An 18136-nucleotide genomic window follows, 5' to 3' on the forward strand; every position below is an offset into this window, starting at 1 on the left:
TTTCTGCTTTTTAATTACTAGAATTGACTTTCTCATATTTTGTTAAATATCTTTGCATCTGTATTCATGAGTAATCGTGGTCTGTAATTTTATTTCTTTCTTATTTTTGTTTTGTCTGTTAGGTTTTGCTATTAGTATTATACTGGCCTCAGAAATCAGAAAATATTCCCTCTAGCTTAGTTTTTTGGAAGTGTTTTGATAAAACTCACCAGTGAACCATCTAAGTCTAGAGTTTTTCTGTATTTTGAGGGCAGCTTTTTTTTTTAAATAACATATTTGTTTTTTTTTAATAGGCATTCAGATTTCTTGTCATCTTGTGGTAGTTTTAAAATATCTTTTTTTTAATGTCTATTTCACTTAAGTTATTTTTGGCATACAGTTGTTTATTCTGACTTTTTACTTAGATGTCTCTCCCAACAAGAGAAAACAAACCTCTCTGAGGCAGAGATGATTATATTCTTGACATTTGTATAATACTCTACACTAAAAACAAATAATGAAACTGATTCCTAGCTTTATCTCATTTTTTTCTATTTTTAAAATTCTTGATATACTTGTATATTTGTTATCTTGTATGTATTTTTAGGAGTTCCTTCTGATATTGTGAAGAAGAGTTTATTTTTAATTCCATGAAACATCTTTTTGATGTACATAAATCCCTTTAAATTTAGTATTCTTTTCATTGAAATAGGATCTTTAAAAATGATGTATACTAGTATTCTCTTTGCTACTCTTAGATATTATTTACTCCTAAGTGTGATTTAATCTGTTTTCATTCTAATTTTGAAATTCTATTTTTTCAGTAGAGGACCCTACTTACTTCCCAGCAGTATTATATTTTAAAATATTACCATGCTATTAGAAAATTCACTATATTGCAGGATGATCAAGTAAGCAATATATTTTGGTCTAAATCTTTTGTTTAGAAATATTGTTAAGCAGCATTACAAATATAAAGAAAAGTGACACACACAATAGAGTTTTGGTTTTGAAAGGCTGACATTACTGATCTATAAAAATGGACAGTCCTGATATTTCCTCACTCAGTTTTGCTTGGAAATTTTAGCTAATACCAAGAGAATAATTTCTAAGCTCCAAATTTTCATATATACCACTTATTCTATGAAGATTTTTTATGTTAATTGATAACTTATTGTTCTGTACTCTTATAGTATGTGGTATACATTTTTATTATAGCATGTTTTACCTTGTATTGTAACTATTTGTTCATCATTCCTGGAAGAGTGTATTGCTTGAGGCCAAGAACCATATGTGTTTATTTATTTGTTTTTAATGTAAGTGCTAAGCATGGTATCTGTTGGATAAACACCCTATATATTTTTATAAAGTCAGTGAATACAAATTTAATACAATAAGTTGTTGTATTGATTGTTATTAAGGGTATTCTTTTCCTCTCAAACAGCGTGCAGTTAAAAAATTTATTATGCTAACATCCAGCCAAAATGTACCAGTGTTCCTTATTGATCCTTTGATTCTGGAACTGATTAGTAAAAACTTTGAACAAATCAAAAATACTTCTCATGGCTCCACTTCAGAATGCAAGTTTTTCTGTGTTCCGAGAGAATTTACTGCATTTGCACTACAGTATCACCTGTGGAAGAATGAAGTAAGTTGATTGCTTTTAGATAATATAATATTTGTCTTTCAAAATAGTATGGAATTACACAAGTTTAAAATGTAAAACACCTAAAATAATTCTTAAAACTTTGTATAAATTATATGAGGAGCTGGGCACAGTGGCACACACCTATAATCTCAGCAACTCGGAAGGCTGGGGCAGGAAGCTTAAGACCAATCTAGGCAATTTACTGAGACCATGTCTCAAAATAAAAAATAAAAAGGACTGGGATATAGTTCAGTGTTAAAGCACCCCCTGGGCTTAATCCCCAGTACCAAAAATATGATAAATTGCATCAGGAATATTTGCAGCTATGAGTAACAGAATATAATTAATAATGGCTAATGCATATAGTGCATTTATTTTTCTTGAATAACAAGAGGTAAAAGGTTGGTGGCTGTAGTTAGTTCCACTGCCTACTGATGTCAGGGCTAAGTGTCTTTCTTCCTTTCTCTCGTCATTACAAGATTGGTCTCACAGTTCCAGCTATCGTGTCCATGTTCAAAACAGATGAGAAGAAGGAATGGTAACACCAATTTTTGAAGAAAAATATTTTGAAGAAGCTTATGATAAACTACTTTTTATATCTCACTGTCCAGAACTGTAATCACATGTCACCTAATGGTGAGAGAGGCCTAAAATGCAGGTATTTAATATCTCCATTAGTGTAGGGCAAGTAGGAAGAGATTTAGTGATGAATTTTTAGTACATATTATATAAGGTGGACAAGACTATATTCTTTCCGTTTTGTAAGTGTGCAGTACTTGTTTGATTCTCAAGTGTAATACTTTTTAAATGTGCCCAAAACTATGAATTTAATCTGCTTTATGGTTATCAAAGTTAAAGTCAGATAGCAGTCAGCAAAAAAAAAAAAAAAAAAAGGAAGTGTCTCAAAATTTTGCTTACTTCTTAACATAGTTTGGATATGGTTTATAAGTGTTTTCCAGAGATTCATGTTTTGAAAGCTTGATCTCCAGAGTATTGATTAGGAGGTGGGGAACTTTTGAGTGGGTAGGCCTAATTGGGGGTGATTGAGTATCTTGCCCCCAGAAGGGATTAGGTAGTTCTTGCAAGACCCTAAATCAGTTTTTACGAGAACGTTGTAATAAAAAGGGCAAGCCTGGCCCCACCTAGCTTTCTGTCTTCCTGTTTTAAAATATTTTCTCTTCTTCACATACACACTCTTGTCTTTTACCATGGGGTCTTTGTCAGAACCAGAGCTATGCTGTTTTGACTTCTAACTCCCATAATTATAAGTTAAATAAAAACCTCTTTCCTTTGTAAAGTCAGCCTGCATCAGGCATTTTATTATGGTAATGCAAAATAGAATGATATAACTTCTAAGTTCCAGATTTCTTTATTTTTCATTCCTAGGAATTATGCAAATAAGAAAATGAGCATCAGATTAAATGAACATAACTAGTCAGCCACAATGGGATATGTTTTAGTTGTTTTGACCCCTGGTAGGCAGGGCTTACTTTCCAGAGTGATAGGGATATCTGGGAAAACACTATAAGCTGCACAGACCCTTGATTACCTCAAACTCTTGCACAGAGCAGCATCAAGAGAATGAACTGTGTTTTCTGGCCTCTGGTTTTTTCCAGGCAATGATGTAAGTGTTAAACAGATAAATACATCATTTTTGTTTGCTTATTTTTTCTTATTTTATATTTTGAAAGTGTTTAAACTTATGGAAAAGTTAAAATGTGATATTTTAAATTCAGTTTTTATTTTTAAGCAAAATAATGCTAGTACTAATTTAAAAAGTCAAATAGTAGTGGAGGTGTAGTGGTGCATGCCTGTAATAACAGTGACTCGAGCGGCTGAGACAGATGGATTCCAAGTTCAAGGACAGCCTGTCAGAAAATAAAAAATAAAAAGGGCACTCATAGGTAGTGTGCCCCTGGGTTCAATCCTCAGTTTTAAAAAAAGAAAAAAAAATCACTTAATACAAAGCTCTTGATTAAAAAAAAAAAGGAGCTTCTCTTATTCCTACTCTTAGAGCCAACCACTTTGACTTTTTCTACCCTGTTTATCTTCTCATTTATAAATGTTTACATTTATCTTATTAATATTTCATTTAGATGATGAGTTATAAAGTTTTAAGAGTTTAGCTCTTGTATTTACTCTTTCATATATATATATATATATATTTGGGTGGGATTCAGCTGGACGATTATAGTCTCATCCAAGCTCACTCATGTAACTGCTTCAGGATAGCTGGCTGTCAAATGGGGCAGTGGAGGTGCCAGAACAATGTGTCTTTCATGAACCAGACTAGTTCAGGCTTATTCACAAAGCAGTAAGAAAGCAAAAGCATGCAAGGTCTCTTGACATTGTTTAAACATTGGGATTTCTCATTCATGAACATTAAGTATATCTCCTTTAGTTCTCCTTTCATTCTCTTTAATAGAATATTATAATTTTCTTAAGAGATTTTGCTCATTTTTGGATAATTTATTTTTCGCTACCTTGTAGTTTTTAATTGGGAATCGAGGATACAGGTAAGATATTTTTCTGTTTCTTTTTCCAGTTCATTATTATAGGTGTATGAGACTGCTGTTGACTTTTGTATTTTGTTTCCAGATCTTGTTTTCTAGCTACTGTACTGAACTCCGTAGGTACACTTCAGTGGTTTATTCATTTTCTTTCTTTCTCTCCATAAAGACTGATCAGATAAGTATATTGTTTACAAAAAAAGACAATTCGGTCTTTTTCTCTTAAACTTACTTAGGTAGGATCTCTAGCAATTGTGTTGAAAACGTGTTCTTTCTGAACTTTTTTTATATGGATGATGGACTTGCAGAATTGATCCTCCAATTTTCTTATCTTTGCTTGTGATTTTCTCCCTTTTTCCAGCTGTTCTATTTTTTAACAAAATCTTTAATTCTGCCATTGATTTTTGTCATATTTTTATTTATTCTTTTTAGATATACATGACAGAGTGTATTTTGACATATTTTACACACATGGAATATAACTTCTCATTCTTGTGCTTGTACATGATGTGGAGTTACATTGGTTGTGTATTCATGTATGCACATAAGAAAGTTATGACCAGTTCATTCTACTGTCTTTCCTATGCCTGTCCCCTCTCTCTTCTCTTCATTCCCCTTTGTCTAACCTAGTGAACTTCTATTCCCCCTCGCTTATTGTGTGTTAGATCCACGAGTGAACATTTGGCCTTTGGTTTTTTGGGATTGGTTTATTTCACTTAACAGGATAGCCTTTAGTTCCATCTATTTACAGAAAAATGACATAATTTCATTCTTCTTTATGGCTGAGTAATATTTCCTTGTGCATATATACCACATTTTATTTATCCATTCTTCTATTGAAGAGTACCTAGTTTGGCGCCATAGCTTAGCTATTGTGAATTGAGCTAATATAAATATTGTTGTGGCTGTGATACTTTAGTATGCTAATTTTAAGCCCTTTGGGTATATGCTGAGGAATAGGATAGCAGGGTCAAATGGTGGTTCCATTCCAAATTTTCTGAGAAATCGCCATACTGCTTTCCAGAGTGGTTGCACCAATTTTCAGTCCCACTAGCAATGTATGAGTGTACCTTTTTCCCCACATCCTTGCCAACATTTATTTTTACTTGTATTCTTGATAATTACCATTCTGACTGGAGTGAGATGAAGTCTCAGTGTAGTTTTAATTTTCATATCTCTAATTGTTAGTGGTGTTGAACATTTTTTATATAATTTTTGTATTTTGTCATATTTTTGTTTGAAATTTGCATATTTTCTAAAAGCTTCTTATGCTCTGTTCCTTATTGTGTTATTCTGTTTTTGCTTCAGGGATACAGTTTAATCTTTAAAATGCCCTGTACATTTTAAAGGTTTACTTCTAAAATGTTTTTTTGATCTTTACTGCATTTTGTTTTGCTAAATCCCTTCTTTGTTTTCTGGTATTTTTATCTTATTTTGTTTGTGTTTTTTATGATATAGATTTTATATAATTGTTGATCTTTGTTCATATTTAAGAATAAGAAACTTTAATTCTATTGGATTTTTTTTTTAATGGTCAGGTCTCATTAACTGTTTGACTACACTATAGAGCATGCTTGTTTTTTCATTGGAGAAACTCCTAAATGTCAGTTTTTGTAGATCATTTCCATGGGCTATTTGATTCTTCTCATAAAAAGGCCTTACAAGGCTTAGAAGCCAGTACAGAGTATTCTATATTTATTTTCCTAAAACAAAATTTGTAGAAATTACAAGCTTCCAATACACATAATCTCCCAAATCAATTTAATGCCTTAACTATAATATAATATAAAAATTAAAAGAACTAGTGTATGTTTTATTGTGTAAATACTCAACCATGACTACATTGGAAAACATAATAAAACAATTCAGATGCTTGTATTTATAAGTAGGGTCACAGACTCCACAAATTCTTACTTTTAATGTTGTTAGTAGTCTCATTTTACAAAGCAGTGAACAAAAATTTCCAACAACAAAAAATAAAATTGTATCTTCACTAGTATGGCTATTATATTGTTGAGAAATAAGGGCTCAGATAATTGTAAACATGTTTTTCACTCTGTGATCATCTTATAGGATATTTGAAATTATATAGGACAAAGGATAGATTTTCATATTTTAGATTATAGAATGTCTAGTGGTTCTGGTGTAGACTTCTAAATGACAATTTTCCATTATGATAAACCATGAATATGCCCACAAATTTCAAAAATATCTGATACCTTCAGAACTACTGCTTTGGAAGAAAAGAAATCTTCTCCAGCTGGCAAAACTGATAAGACTAGAGTCAGTGGAAGAAGCAAAAGGTCAGCTATGCAGAATATAAGCATACTTGTTCCAAGTTTATCCTTTTATGTAGATGACATACAGACCCCTTGGATAGTCCTCCCTAAAACTTCCCCCAAAGTGGAGCTAACTGTGGACTTCATTTTGCATGTGATTTTTTTCTTTACTAATATCATCACCAAGTGAGCAAACAGCTTCCAAGGCAAATGGAAGTTTTATGTTGAACAGTCTTGACTGAGGCCTTTACTCTGCTTGGTCAAAATGATTACTTTATTCTTGACTTTTCTTTCTCATTGTTATAAAAAGGCAACCCTTATAGTTCTGCCTAGTTTGTCAGTCTTCCTCTCTCCCCTCAGTCGTGGTCAGATTTCTCTTAAGATCTAGCTGACCTATTTAATTTTTCCTGAATTTATCAACTCATAATGCTTTTCTTTCATCTATACCGTAGTGCTTTTCTTTGAATTGGCAATACTCACCCTCAGTCAGTATTTTCCAATTTTTAGGGGTACCAAGAAAGAAAAGGAGTTCTGTAGTTGATAATTATAATTAATAAAGGAAAATCAGGTGAAATTGCATCTTGGAGTTCTTTTCTTTCATATATGGAGATGTAAGAAGAATATGGAAGATTCTTTGGGATATTGTGAGGCCAGTCCTGGAAGTGATGTATGATACTTGTGTCTACATTCTTTTTACCAGAATACAAGTTAGCTCTATATAGATAAATGGCAGGACACGTTTTCTTGTTACTAGTTAATATTCTGTACCAAACTTATCATCTTCTCTCAATTAACAATATAAACAACAATAAAATATCTTTTGACTACCTTCTGGATTCTAGATATGTTGATTCATGTATTAGAGGAAATTGAATCTATTAATGGTGTTTAATCATTGAAAGAAACAATTAAATGACATTACAATAAATAGTACAATACAGGTGTATTTAATGAGAGCATAGATGAAGGTAGAACAAATTCAAATGACAACATTGAAAAACACAAAGAAAGTACTCTTGAAAAATATTTCTGAATGCTGTGGTTAGTAAGACAAGCTTTAGGATACAGACCATCATCACATACCTTAATATCTGGTATTAATTACTTCTTCAAGCTTTATTTTTCTTGCATAATAGACTATGTATAATACTATCTTCCTTGCTGATCTTACATGGTTTCTGTAGATATCAAATGAGATGATGAACTGAACAAACTTTGTACACATTGTATAAACCAGAGAGGTAATGTTATAGTTGAAAGGAATTTGGATTTTTTTGGATAAGACCTTGGTGCTTTTAGTGGCTTTGAGCCTTATTAGTTATGTTTCTTTAGACAGGAAAACTGCTGTGAGTCTATCTATTATGTATTGCAACTTAATGAGACCCCTGTCTCTAAATTAGAAAAAATATTTAAAAAGGGGATGTGGCTCAGTGATTTAGCACCCCTTAGTTCAATCCTCAGTACCAAAAAAAAAAAAAAATTATACTCTAAAGATGTTGAAAAATGTACAGAATGTTTCAGTCTGTTTTCTAAAGATTTGCATTAGGTTGGGTTTTATTGTAACATTTTAAACTGTTAAGATATAAGAATTGCAAGTTTAATTTTATGCTGTCCTAATATTAATGTTAACTAACCATAGAACACTAAAATGAGCATTATCATTCCAAAGAAGAAATACGTATTAATTTTCATAGAGTTCTTATATATAACTTCTATGCTACATATTTTCTTCTTTATTCTATTCTGTTCAACCCCCTCATTTCTAAATCTTCTGGCAGTGAGTAGATTAGTACAAAAATATGACTTAACTCAGTGTAATAGTCATTAGTGCTACTAATATTTTGTTTTAAATATTCAAGTTTGATGTTTATTCAATTCCAATAGGAAGGCTGGTTTCGGATAGCTGAAAATATGGGATTTCAATGCCTAAAGATTGAAAGCAAAGATCCTCGGCTAGATGGGATAGACTCACTTTCTGGAACTGAAATCCCCCTGCACTATATCTGCAGATTGGCCACTCATGCCATCCATTTGGTGGTCTTTCATGAAAGAAGTGGCAACTACCTCTGGCATGGCCATCTACGACTCAAAGGACACATTGACAAGAAATTTGTTCCTTTTCGAAAGTTACAGTTTGGTCGTTATCCTGGTGCTTTTGACAGGTAAGTTTAGAGCCAAAGCCAATAAATGTTGTCCTTAGGTAGGTTCTTATACTTTTTTTTTTTTTTACATTTTATAATGAAATCTAATATATAATTCAAACGAATGTTCATAATAACATTGTTCTTAATGCTTCTAAATGAAAAGCAATAAAAGGATAAATTTATCTATATGTATTGTGTTTGTGTGTGTGTGTGTGTGTGTGTGTGTATATATATATATATAAAATATAGAGTGAAGTATTCTACAGCAGGTAAATGAATGGACTACAGCTCTAAACAATAGCAGGGATAAATCCTACAATGTTGAGTGACACAAACAAGATAGAGAAGAATAAAAATATTATGATTATATTTATAAAAAGCTCAAATACAGGATAAATTATGTTCATGGATATATACTTGTATATTTAGTATTAAGAATACTATATAGGGACTGTGGTCATGGCTCAGTGGTAGAACACTTGCTTCACACGTCTGAAGCACTGGGTTTGATCCTCAGCACTACATAAAAATAAATATAGGCTGCCGTGGTGGTGCACGCCTGTAATGGCAGTGGCTCAGGAGGCCTGCGACAGGAGAATGGAAAGTTCAAAGCCAGCCTCAACAACGGTGATGCAAGGCACTAAGCAACTCAGTAAGACCCTGTCTCTACCCTCATTGTTATACAAAATTACATATAAGAGGAAGTGAGGGGAAAGGGGAAAAAAAGAAATAAAAAACAAGAGAGATAAATGAATTACGGTAGATGGGGTAGAGAGAGAAGAGGGGAGGGGAGGGGAGGGGAGGGGTGATAGTAGAGGATAGGAAGGGCAGCAGAATACAACATACACTAGTATGGCAGTATGTAAAAACGTGGATGTGTAACCGATGTGATTCTACAATCTGTATACGGGGTAAAAATGGGAGTTCATAATCCACTTGAATCAAATGTATGAAATATGATATGTCAAGAGCTTTGTAATGTTTTGAACAACTAATAATAATAATAATAATAATAAAAAGACCCTGTCTCTAAATAAAATACAAAATAGCACTGGGGATGTGCCTCAGTGCCCAAATACCCTGAGTTCAATGGTTGGTACCCAATAGATAAATAAATACATAAAAAGATATTGTGTCCATTCACAACTAAAGAAAATTAAAAAAAATACTACACATACTTAGTATTAAGAATAAGGAATAAGTAATGGAAAAAAAAGATAGGTTTTATTTCTAGGGAGAATGGAGGGAATATATAGAAAACTGGATACATAGAAAACTGAAAGGAAGCTAACAAGATTCAATTTCTGTGGTGGAGACATGGGTGTTTGTAATTTATTATTTTGTGCCTTTGTCTTATGCAATTTCTTATATAATTTTATGTGTTTATTAGTGCTTTATAGTTGTACATAATGGGGGGTTCATTTTGACATAGTCGTACATGCATGGAATATATAATTTGCTCCATTTCAGTCCCAAATACTTCCTTTGTCCCTCTCCTTCTCCTCCCCCTACTGCTGCCTTTCCTCTACTCTACTGGTCTTCTTTCTATTTATTTTGTTGTTGTTGTTTTTTAAATTTTAGCTTTATAGATATTCAGATATAGATATATAAAGGTCAAATATGTTGTGGCATATTCATATATATACATAGCATAATTTTGTCATTTCATTCTATTGTTCAACTCTATATAGAAGTATGTCCTTTGTTATCTTAGTAATAGAAATGTTTCTTAATGAGAAGCAGTTATTTGAAGGGATCCATGTAAAATTTGATAGTTATATTAGCAATTACTGAATTTAAAAAATCTTGAAATTAGATAATGAACTTGAAGTTTCTAACCCAGAGTTATACTTTTCTTCCCCTTTTGAAGTCACTAATAGTGATCTTACGGTTTGTATTAAATATCATAATCTTATATTCAGGTAGCAAATATTTATCATTTGCCTTAAAGTTTGACATCCTTGTAAGAATTTTCAAATTATAATCCTTTCTTGGAAACTTCCAGAGAGACAATGCTTATCTGTTACACTTGAAAACTATTTTTTTGCCCTCTTATTAGTATCTAAAATCACATAATTGAGAAATGACTGAAAAAATTATCCAAAACTGAAGCTGTCTACACTTTTTTTTAATATACCTTTAATTTTTATTTATTTATTTTTGTGTGGTACTGAGGATCAAACCCAGGGCCTCACACGTGTGAGGCGAGTGCCATACCACTAAGCCACAACCCCAGCCCCTATCTACGCTTTTTCTGTAGGTAAAGTCAAACCTTTCCTAAACCAAACCAAGTTTTTAGCAGTAAAATGACCAATAACATTATAGGGGGTAGTGAAAAATAATTTGTTGTTAATATTGGCTCCTCTTATTATTTTAATCATAATTGTAGGGTTCTCTGGCCAATTCTATGCATATTTTTTTCATTATATATTTCAAATAAGTTTCTTTAGGAAAACATCTTTTAGTTTGTTTTGTAAAGTCTCATGAGTTTATTTCAAAGTTTCATTAATAATTTAGCGAAGTTCAGGATTGTCAGTCAACAAATACTTATTAAATATATTTGCCAATAGATAAAAGCCATCACTATTTGTAAGATTTTATATAAAGAGGAATGGAAAACTCAAGGAATATTTTTAGAATGGGGGGGTCCCAAATATACATGGCTGATTCCCACATAGCATTTTGCCTGTTAATGAGTTCTAGACTATTTTAATTATTCAAAAGAACATTTATTTCTTTAGAAGTAAATCAGTAGTTTAAAACTAAATCATTTACCTTTCTTTTTTGTCTAAAATACTGAAGTATGTATGAACAAGTATAGAAATATTTTAAAATATATGAGCCAAATACTTAAAACTCAGTTGCTGTTTGATGTCAGATTTGCAAAGTCATATTAAAGTTACTAATTGGTACCTGAGAAAGAAAACACACTTCGTAAGCACAAATGATGAAGATGAGAACAAACCTCACAGACCAGCACTGTCTTTTATTCAGCAGCAGAGTCAAACATCGGATGGGCTTACTTTCTGGATAGAAAATGGCCACCTATTACAGAAGGGGTCTGTGTTTACAATGAGGGTGGCTTAATCATTGGAGAATGAAGCAGAATGTGTTGGTTTGAGCAGTCAGGATAAAAGCTGTAAAAAATTCAAAACTTATTATTACTAGGAAGGGATGAAAGCTCAGAGCCCAGCATTCATTGCTTATCTTCTTCCTCCAGGATCCATTGTTACTCAGAGCTTTATTGTTTCCTTTTTTTCTTCTAGGACTCTTTGGCAATGGGAAAGGGTGAAAGTTCAGAGTCTAGCACTCAGTCCCTTCAGGACTCAGTGTTACTAGGAAGGATTAATGTTTGCCTTATTTTCTCTCCCTCCTCCCTAGTCACATTGTCTTTGGGGTTGTCATTTTCCATATTCTTCACACTTGATATTTATCTATTTTGCTAATGTTTAATATTTTATAGAGACTGCCAGTGTTCTGAATTATTTACTTATAATCTTAACTTTTGTTTTCAGGCCAGAATTACAGCAAGTTACTATTGATGGACTAGAAGTTCGTATTCCAAAAGATCCAGTGCACTTTCTGGAAGAAATACCACACTCTAGGTTTATTGAGTGCAGGTATAAAGAAGCTCGAGCATTCTTGCAGGTTAGAGACAACCAAATATTATACTTTTAAATTAAAGGAAATATGCTTATTTTTAATATTTTAGGGGGAAATGAAAGGACTTATGGACAATAGGTGAAACATAAGTTAATACTTATTGTTTTTTTTTAATAGACTTTGATGGGTTTACCATTGGTCTCTGCCTTTAGTTGCAATAGCTTATAAACTTGATAGAAGATGGTAGATTATCTTTCTGAAGCAATCCAGGAAGAATGAGGTTACTCTAGAAGATGGACCACATGGATTTAGAAAATATTTTTCTGAAAAAAAATTTTCAGAGTTTTTCTGCTGAATATGAATTTTTGTGTTCATAAGGAGTTTTTGAAGGCAAATGCTACACAAAAACCAATGCTTTTTGAACTTTACTTTATTCTGTTGCTCTAGCTTTCAATGCAGTGAACATTTATTGAAAGCCTGTTTCCTAGGCTTCTGGCCCTGGGGATATAAAATGTGATTTTGAAGGGCAAGAAAGTTCGACTTTAAGAGCTAACGTGAAACCAGAGATAAAGTGAAAACAGACAAAATGACAGTGGGGTTTTGGTACCCTAGTCCTGAAACTTGCCCCTTTATTTTCTGGGGTTCTCTACCACAACAACAACAACAAAACCTGCACACACAAGGAGGAACAGAATCATAAAATGAAGTACCAGCTTTATTATTGTTGCTAAGTGCCTAAGACCACAAATACAAGGTTTCTCTGATATGATCTGCTGGCACTAAAGCCTAGGCCTGGCAGCCTGAGTGGGCCTTCCTAGCCCTCTTTCTTTAGAATTGTTACAGCAGGGTTATAAAATTTACTGAGCTTCATGGATAAAAAACTAAAAAATCATATGTGTGGTTGGGCTTACTCTTGTAGGCAAGGGCTGCCCAGCATAACCTACCACATGGTATCAGGAAGCAGAAGAGAGTTTGGTGCTTAAACAAGACTCACTCTTCCTGCCTTAAGGAAATTGCTCTGGTTGCCACCTTTGTCATGGCATTTATCACAGTGTTTTGCAAATGTCTATCTTATCACCCCACTAAATTATGTGTATTTCTTGATGATAATCTTCTTATTCACCTCTGGAGCCCCAGTATCTATCACAGTATGTGACACAAAGAAAATATGCAAAAATACATGGAGAATTCGTGCTTATCTGAATCAAATGATTTTTTTTTTGAGACCTAACAAGCATTTGCCCACTCATTTGCCTTTCTCATTTGTGAAAAGACAGCACAAAATGTAAAATGATTCACAATAACTGAAAAAATAATGTGGAGAGTATCATACTTTTTTTTTCTTTTTTTGGTACTACCAGAGATTGAACCCAGGGGAATTTAATCACTGAGCCACATACCTAGACCTTTTTATGTTTTATTTTTAGACAGGGTTTTACTAAGTTGCTTACAGTCTAGCTAAGTTGCTGAGGCTGGCTTTGAACTTGTGATCCTCCTGCCTCAACCTCCTGAGCCACTGGTATGATAGGTATGGGATTACAGGTGTGCAATGACAGCTGATACTTTCTAATTCTATATTTCTTATCCCTGGTTTTGAAATATTAAAGCAAACAATCAGCATTTAAGTAAAGAACATGGATAAAGGATGTTCAAAGTGCAAATCAGCTTATAGCCTTATCATTCGGGTGTTTAAAGTACCATCCAACAGCAAAACTGTAATGCTGTTTGTAGGTCATATTCATGACACAAACAGATGGAACTTTGTATTCATCCACAATGTTTTTCTATATCATTCACTCACAATGAGGCAGATTTGTGATACCTAATTTGTTTTTTTCTCTTGCTAATGTATTGGTATTATTGAATGGTGTTGATAACATTTTTTTATCCTTATCCTCTTAAATGTTTCCTTCATTATTTCTTATGTTAGGACCATGATTAAAAAATAACCAGGAGAGTATGTTTTCCAATTGAAGTGAGCATGTATATATTTGAACACTTGATGGCGCCAAATAGTCTTAAATATAATGCCCAAACTGTGAATTCATCAAATAAACTTACACTGTAGACTCCTAAATTTTTTTTTTTTTTTTCAGTTTAAGGCAGACACAACATCTTTATTTTATTTTATGTGGTGCTGAGGATCGAACCCAGCGGCCCCGCTCATGCCAGGGGAGCAAGTTACCGCTTGAGCCACACCCACAGCCCCTAAATTTTTTTTTAATAATGATTTTTAAACAATTTCAGGCTTAGATAAAAGTTGTGAATACAGTACAAATAGCATTTTGAGTATGCTGTAGATCAGATGTTCCACCAACTCAAATAAGTTAGCATTTTCTAAAAACAAGAAAAATTAGGAAATTAATAGATTATTACCACTTACTCCCATTGAAATCCTCATAATTATCTCATTAATGACCTTTATAATAAAAAGGAACATGTACTAATTTTCCTGTCTCCTTAGTCTCCTTCTGTTTGGGGTTTCTCAGTTCTTTTATTACTCTCATGACCTTGATACTTTTGAAGAATATGGTCCAGATATTTTGTAAAATGTCACTCATTTGAGGGTTTATCTGATTTTTCCTCATGTTTGATTCAGATTAAACATCTTTACAAGGAATACACAGAAGTGTATGCCATCAGGTGCTGCCTGATTTTGATTTGTCCCATTGCTGTTTATGTTCATATCATGAACTTGATTTGTTTTATCTACCAGCCTCACATTAAGTTTCTATTTTTTCCTTATTAACACCCAGTGTGAAGTTACTTTATATTCTTCTTCAGACTTTTTTTTTTTTTTTTTTTTTTTTTGCAGTGCTGAGGATTGAACCCAGGGACTTGTGCATGCTAGGCAAGCAGCCTACCACTGAGCCACATCCCTAGACTTCCTTGTCAAACTTTCATTTGTTTTTATCAGTGTAGACTCAAGGTTTCCTATTTTATTTAAGGGATTAGATTATATTCTTAAGATTTTAACATAACAAGATGTTCTAGGCTTTTTATGTAATTTCCCCTCCCCAAGACTGGGATCAACTTTTTCTCTGATTTCTGGTTCTTTAAAGAACCTGTTTTAGTAAATTATTTTGCTACTGTGACTAAAGGACCTGACTAGAACAATTTTAGGGGAGAAAAAGTTTATTTGAGGGCTCATGGTTTCAGAGGTCTTAATCCATAGAAGGCTGGCTCCATTTCTTGGGGCTCAAGGTGAGGCTGAACATCCTGGTGGAAGAGTGTGACTGAGGGAAGCAGCTCCCATGATGGTGACCATGAAGCAAAGAGAGACTCCACTCAACCATATACAGATAAATATACCCCAAAGTCATGCCCCAATCCCTACCTTCTAGCCACATTTTACCACTTCAGTTACCACTCAGTTAATCCCTTTCAGGATTAAATCACTGAATAGGTTAAGACTTTACAACCCAATCATTCTCCCCAGAACCTTTTTGTATTGTATTACATGTGAGCTTTTGAGGGACATCTCACATCCAAACCACAATAGAAGCCAGAATATGGTATCCATTGCTATTTGGTTTTCCTACACACAGGCCCTCTCAGTGGACAGGGGTATGGTGTGTATCTCTATATTTTATCTTTTTCTACTAAAATCTGAATTCACATCATTATCTCTATTCCAGGTACATTATAAATTTCAACTGAAAAACATAGGGTTCATTTTTGTATTTCTGGCTCCCTTTTTAACTTCCATTGTTCTTAGTATATTTACTTATTTGTTTAGTATTCCCATATATAACCAATCTCTTGACAGACCCCCTCCCCATGTGGATGTTTTTCTCACCCTGCCATGGACGTTGCTGCCCTTGTTGGGCTGCTCCTCTGTGTAGGCACCATTGTCACCCTACTCAGTCTCTGAATTCCTACATCTGGCTGCTCACCTGCAGGGTGGATCTCCTTAACCCTGCGTGGCTCTGACATCCCATAATACTAGGCCATCCCTATGCACAAAAACCTCTATTGCTCTGCCCTCACCTAATGGCTCTTGTATTGAATAGTTCAGGAAGGAAGAAGAGGAAATTTTCTCCTGACTCTATTTACTTTTAATTATTTTCACAAATCACCTACAAAGTTCAGAATTAGGATACTATACATTTTTCTAAACTTGATTTTTTTCACAGGAAAAAAATGCATTACACAATAATTCATGAGCTTCACCAATTGAATTTCAGTGAAAAATCAAAGGGAATCTGGAAATATCTGGATAACTGACCTAGGAATATCTAGACAGTTACATTCTTGTTCTTTTACTAATTTGCTCGGAGATCTCCGGAAAATATTTGAGCCTTAGTTTCCTTGTCCATAAAATGAGTAGGTACATCCTATCATGTTATTCTTCTTTGATATTTTGGAGATCTTTCTGGATCCCAGGATTCTTGTCTGTTCATTGGCTAAACAGGAAAAATTAAATGGACATATTTAAATCATGATACTAAATTTTGTCTTTTTCAAGAGGCATAGACCATATCGGGCAAAGAAAACAACATATATAAAGTCATAGAGGCTAGAAAAATTGTAGTATAATTAGAAAGTTACATTTTATTGCTGCAAAATGAATTGTAAGGAGGGCGGAGGTTAGATTGGACCAATAGTAAGGGACCAGAACATAATGTCCTTGTCTCCTAGGCCAAATAATTTAGGTCTTTGTCCTGTAGTTAGTGAAGCATCACTGAAGAATTTATAGTGCTTTCCTCAGTCCTAAAACTCTAAACATGAAAAAAATCAGAAAAACAAGAAAACTGAGTAAATGATGATAATATTTATATAAAACTTCATCTTTTACAAGGCATTTTCCTCCTTAAATCTGCCCAGCAATCATGTAAGTATATTATTATACTCAATTACAGATGAGAAAATTAGATCTAAGAGAGGTTTGTTTATTCTTTCATTCTCTCATTGATTCAACAAAAATGCAGGCTCTGTTCTAGTCACTAGGAAATATGTCATAAATAGCATGAAGTAACCTTCTTCACTGAACTTATTTTCTTCCAGGATTATATGCAGAAGGTCATAGCTAAAAAGAAATGATCATAAATTTGAACACATATAATTTGATTCAAAATCCTCTTTCCTCTTTACTATGCAGTTTTTAAAGGACAGTAGCATCAATGAATGATGAAAGCATCATTTAATTTATTTTGCTTCAGTTATACTTGTAACTATCTTAATTAGCCTTCTTTTCCCCCTAATTGCCCACCCTGCCAAATTGTGACTGGAAGGAGGAAGTTGATAAAAGTATAAGTGTATTCCTTCTTGATCTCTCCTAAAAACTACTCTTATATTCTTATTTTAATGTGTGACTAAGAAGTAACTATAAAACTTTATATTTATTATAGAATATATATATAATATGGGGTTAATTACCAGATATAATTCAGATGTCACAGAAATGTTTCCAGCAATTTGGAAATGGCTCTAATAGCTGACTATTGTTTATTTAATCTGTAGCAGTACCTTGATGATAACACTGTGGAAGCTATGGTTTTTCGGAAGAGTGCTAAGGAATTATTGCAACTAGCAGCCAAAACGTTAAAGAAATTGGGAGTGCGCTTTTGGCTGAGCAGTGGAACTTGCTTAGGTAAAATTCTTCCTGCTTTATGTTTGTCTTCTCGTCATTTATCCTTTTTTGTCTTTAGGGATAACCAATTAAGTTGATAAAACATTAGTGACATTCACAGTGTAATATTTATAGACCGAGTAAACATTTATGCATGCAGCAAAGATCAATATTGATTTTTTTAAAGAAAATTAATTTCAGAAATATAAAGTAGAATCTTTGGAAGACTATGTTTGTATTTACCAAACAGTGTAAGTAACGTGTATAAAATTTACATCAGAATATGTATGGAGACTATAGTTCATTTTCAGGTAATCTTTAAACTAGCATTTTATTATTTCTATTCTAAAGATTGTTTTTTGCTTTTTAAAAAAACTCATATTTTTTTAACTTATATATCT

The 18136-nt window shown here is 33.1% G+C and overlaps 1 protein-coding gene across 12 annotated transcripts in view; it reads left to right on the forward strand.

The window, feature by feature from the left end:
- Fktn (fukutin) overlaps positions 1–18136 on the forward strand; it is a 94696-nt gene that overhangs the window by 20050 nt on the left and 56510 nt on the right. For 11 of the 12 annotated variants that reach the window (XM_071600809.1, XM_071600813.1, XM_071600810.1 and 8 more), the window contains 4 exons: positions 1424–1627; positions 8301–8578; positions 12076–12208; positions 17627–17756. In XM_071600809.1, coding sequence (XP_071456910.1) covers positions 1424–1627; positions 8301–8578; positions 12076–12208; positions 17627–17756 — 745 coding nt within the window. Of the gene's footprint in view, positions 1–1423; positions 1628–2106; positions 2286–8300; positions 8579–12075; positions 12209–17626; positions 17757–18136 lie in introns of those variants that run through there. The other variant, XM_071600817.1, reaches the window with a different exon arrangement.

The sequence above is a fragment of the Marmota flaviventris genome, chromosome 13 (genome assembly GCF_047511675.1).
Source record: "Marmota flaviventris isolate mMarFla1 chromosome 13, mMarFla1.hap1, whole genome shotgun sequence".
In the NCBI taxonomy this organism is placed as follows: Eukaryota; Metazoa; Chordata; class Mammalia; order Rodentia; family Sciuridae; genus Marmota; species Marmota flaviventris.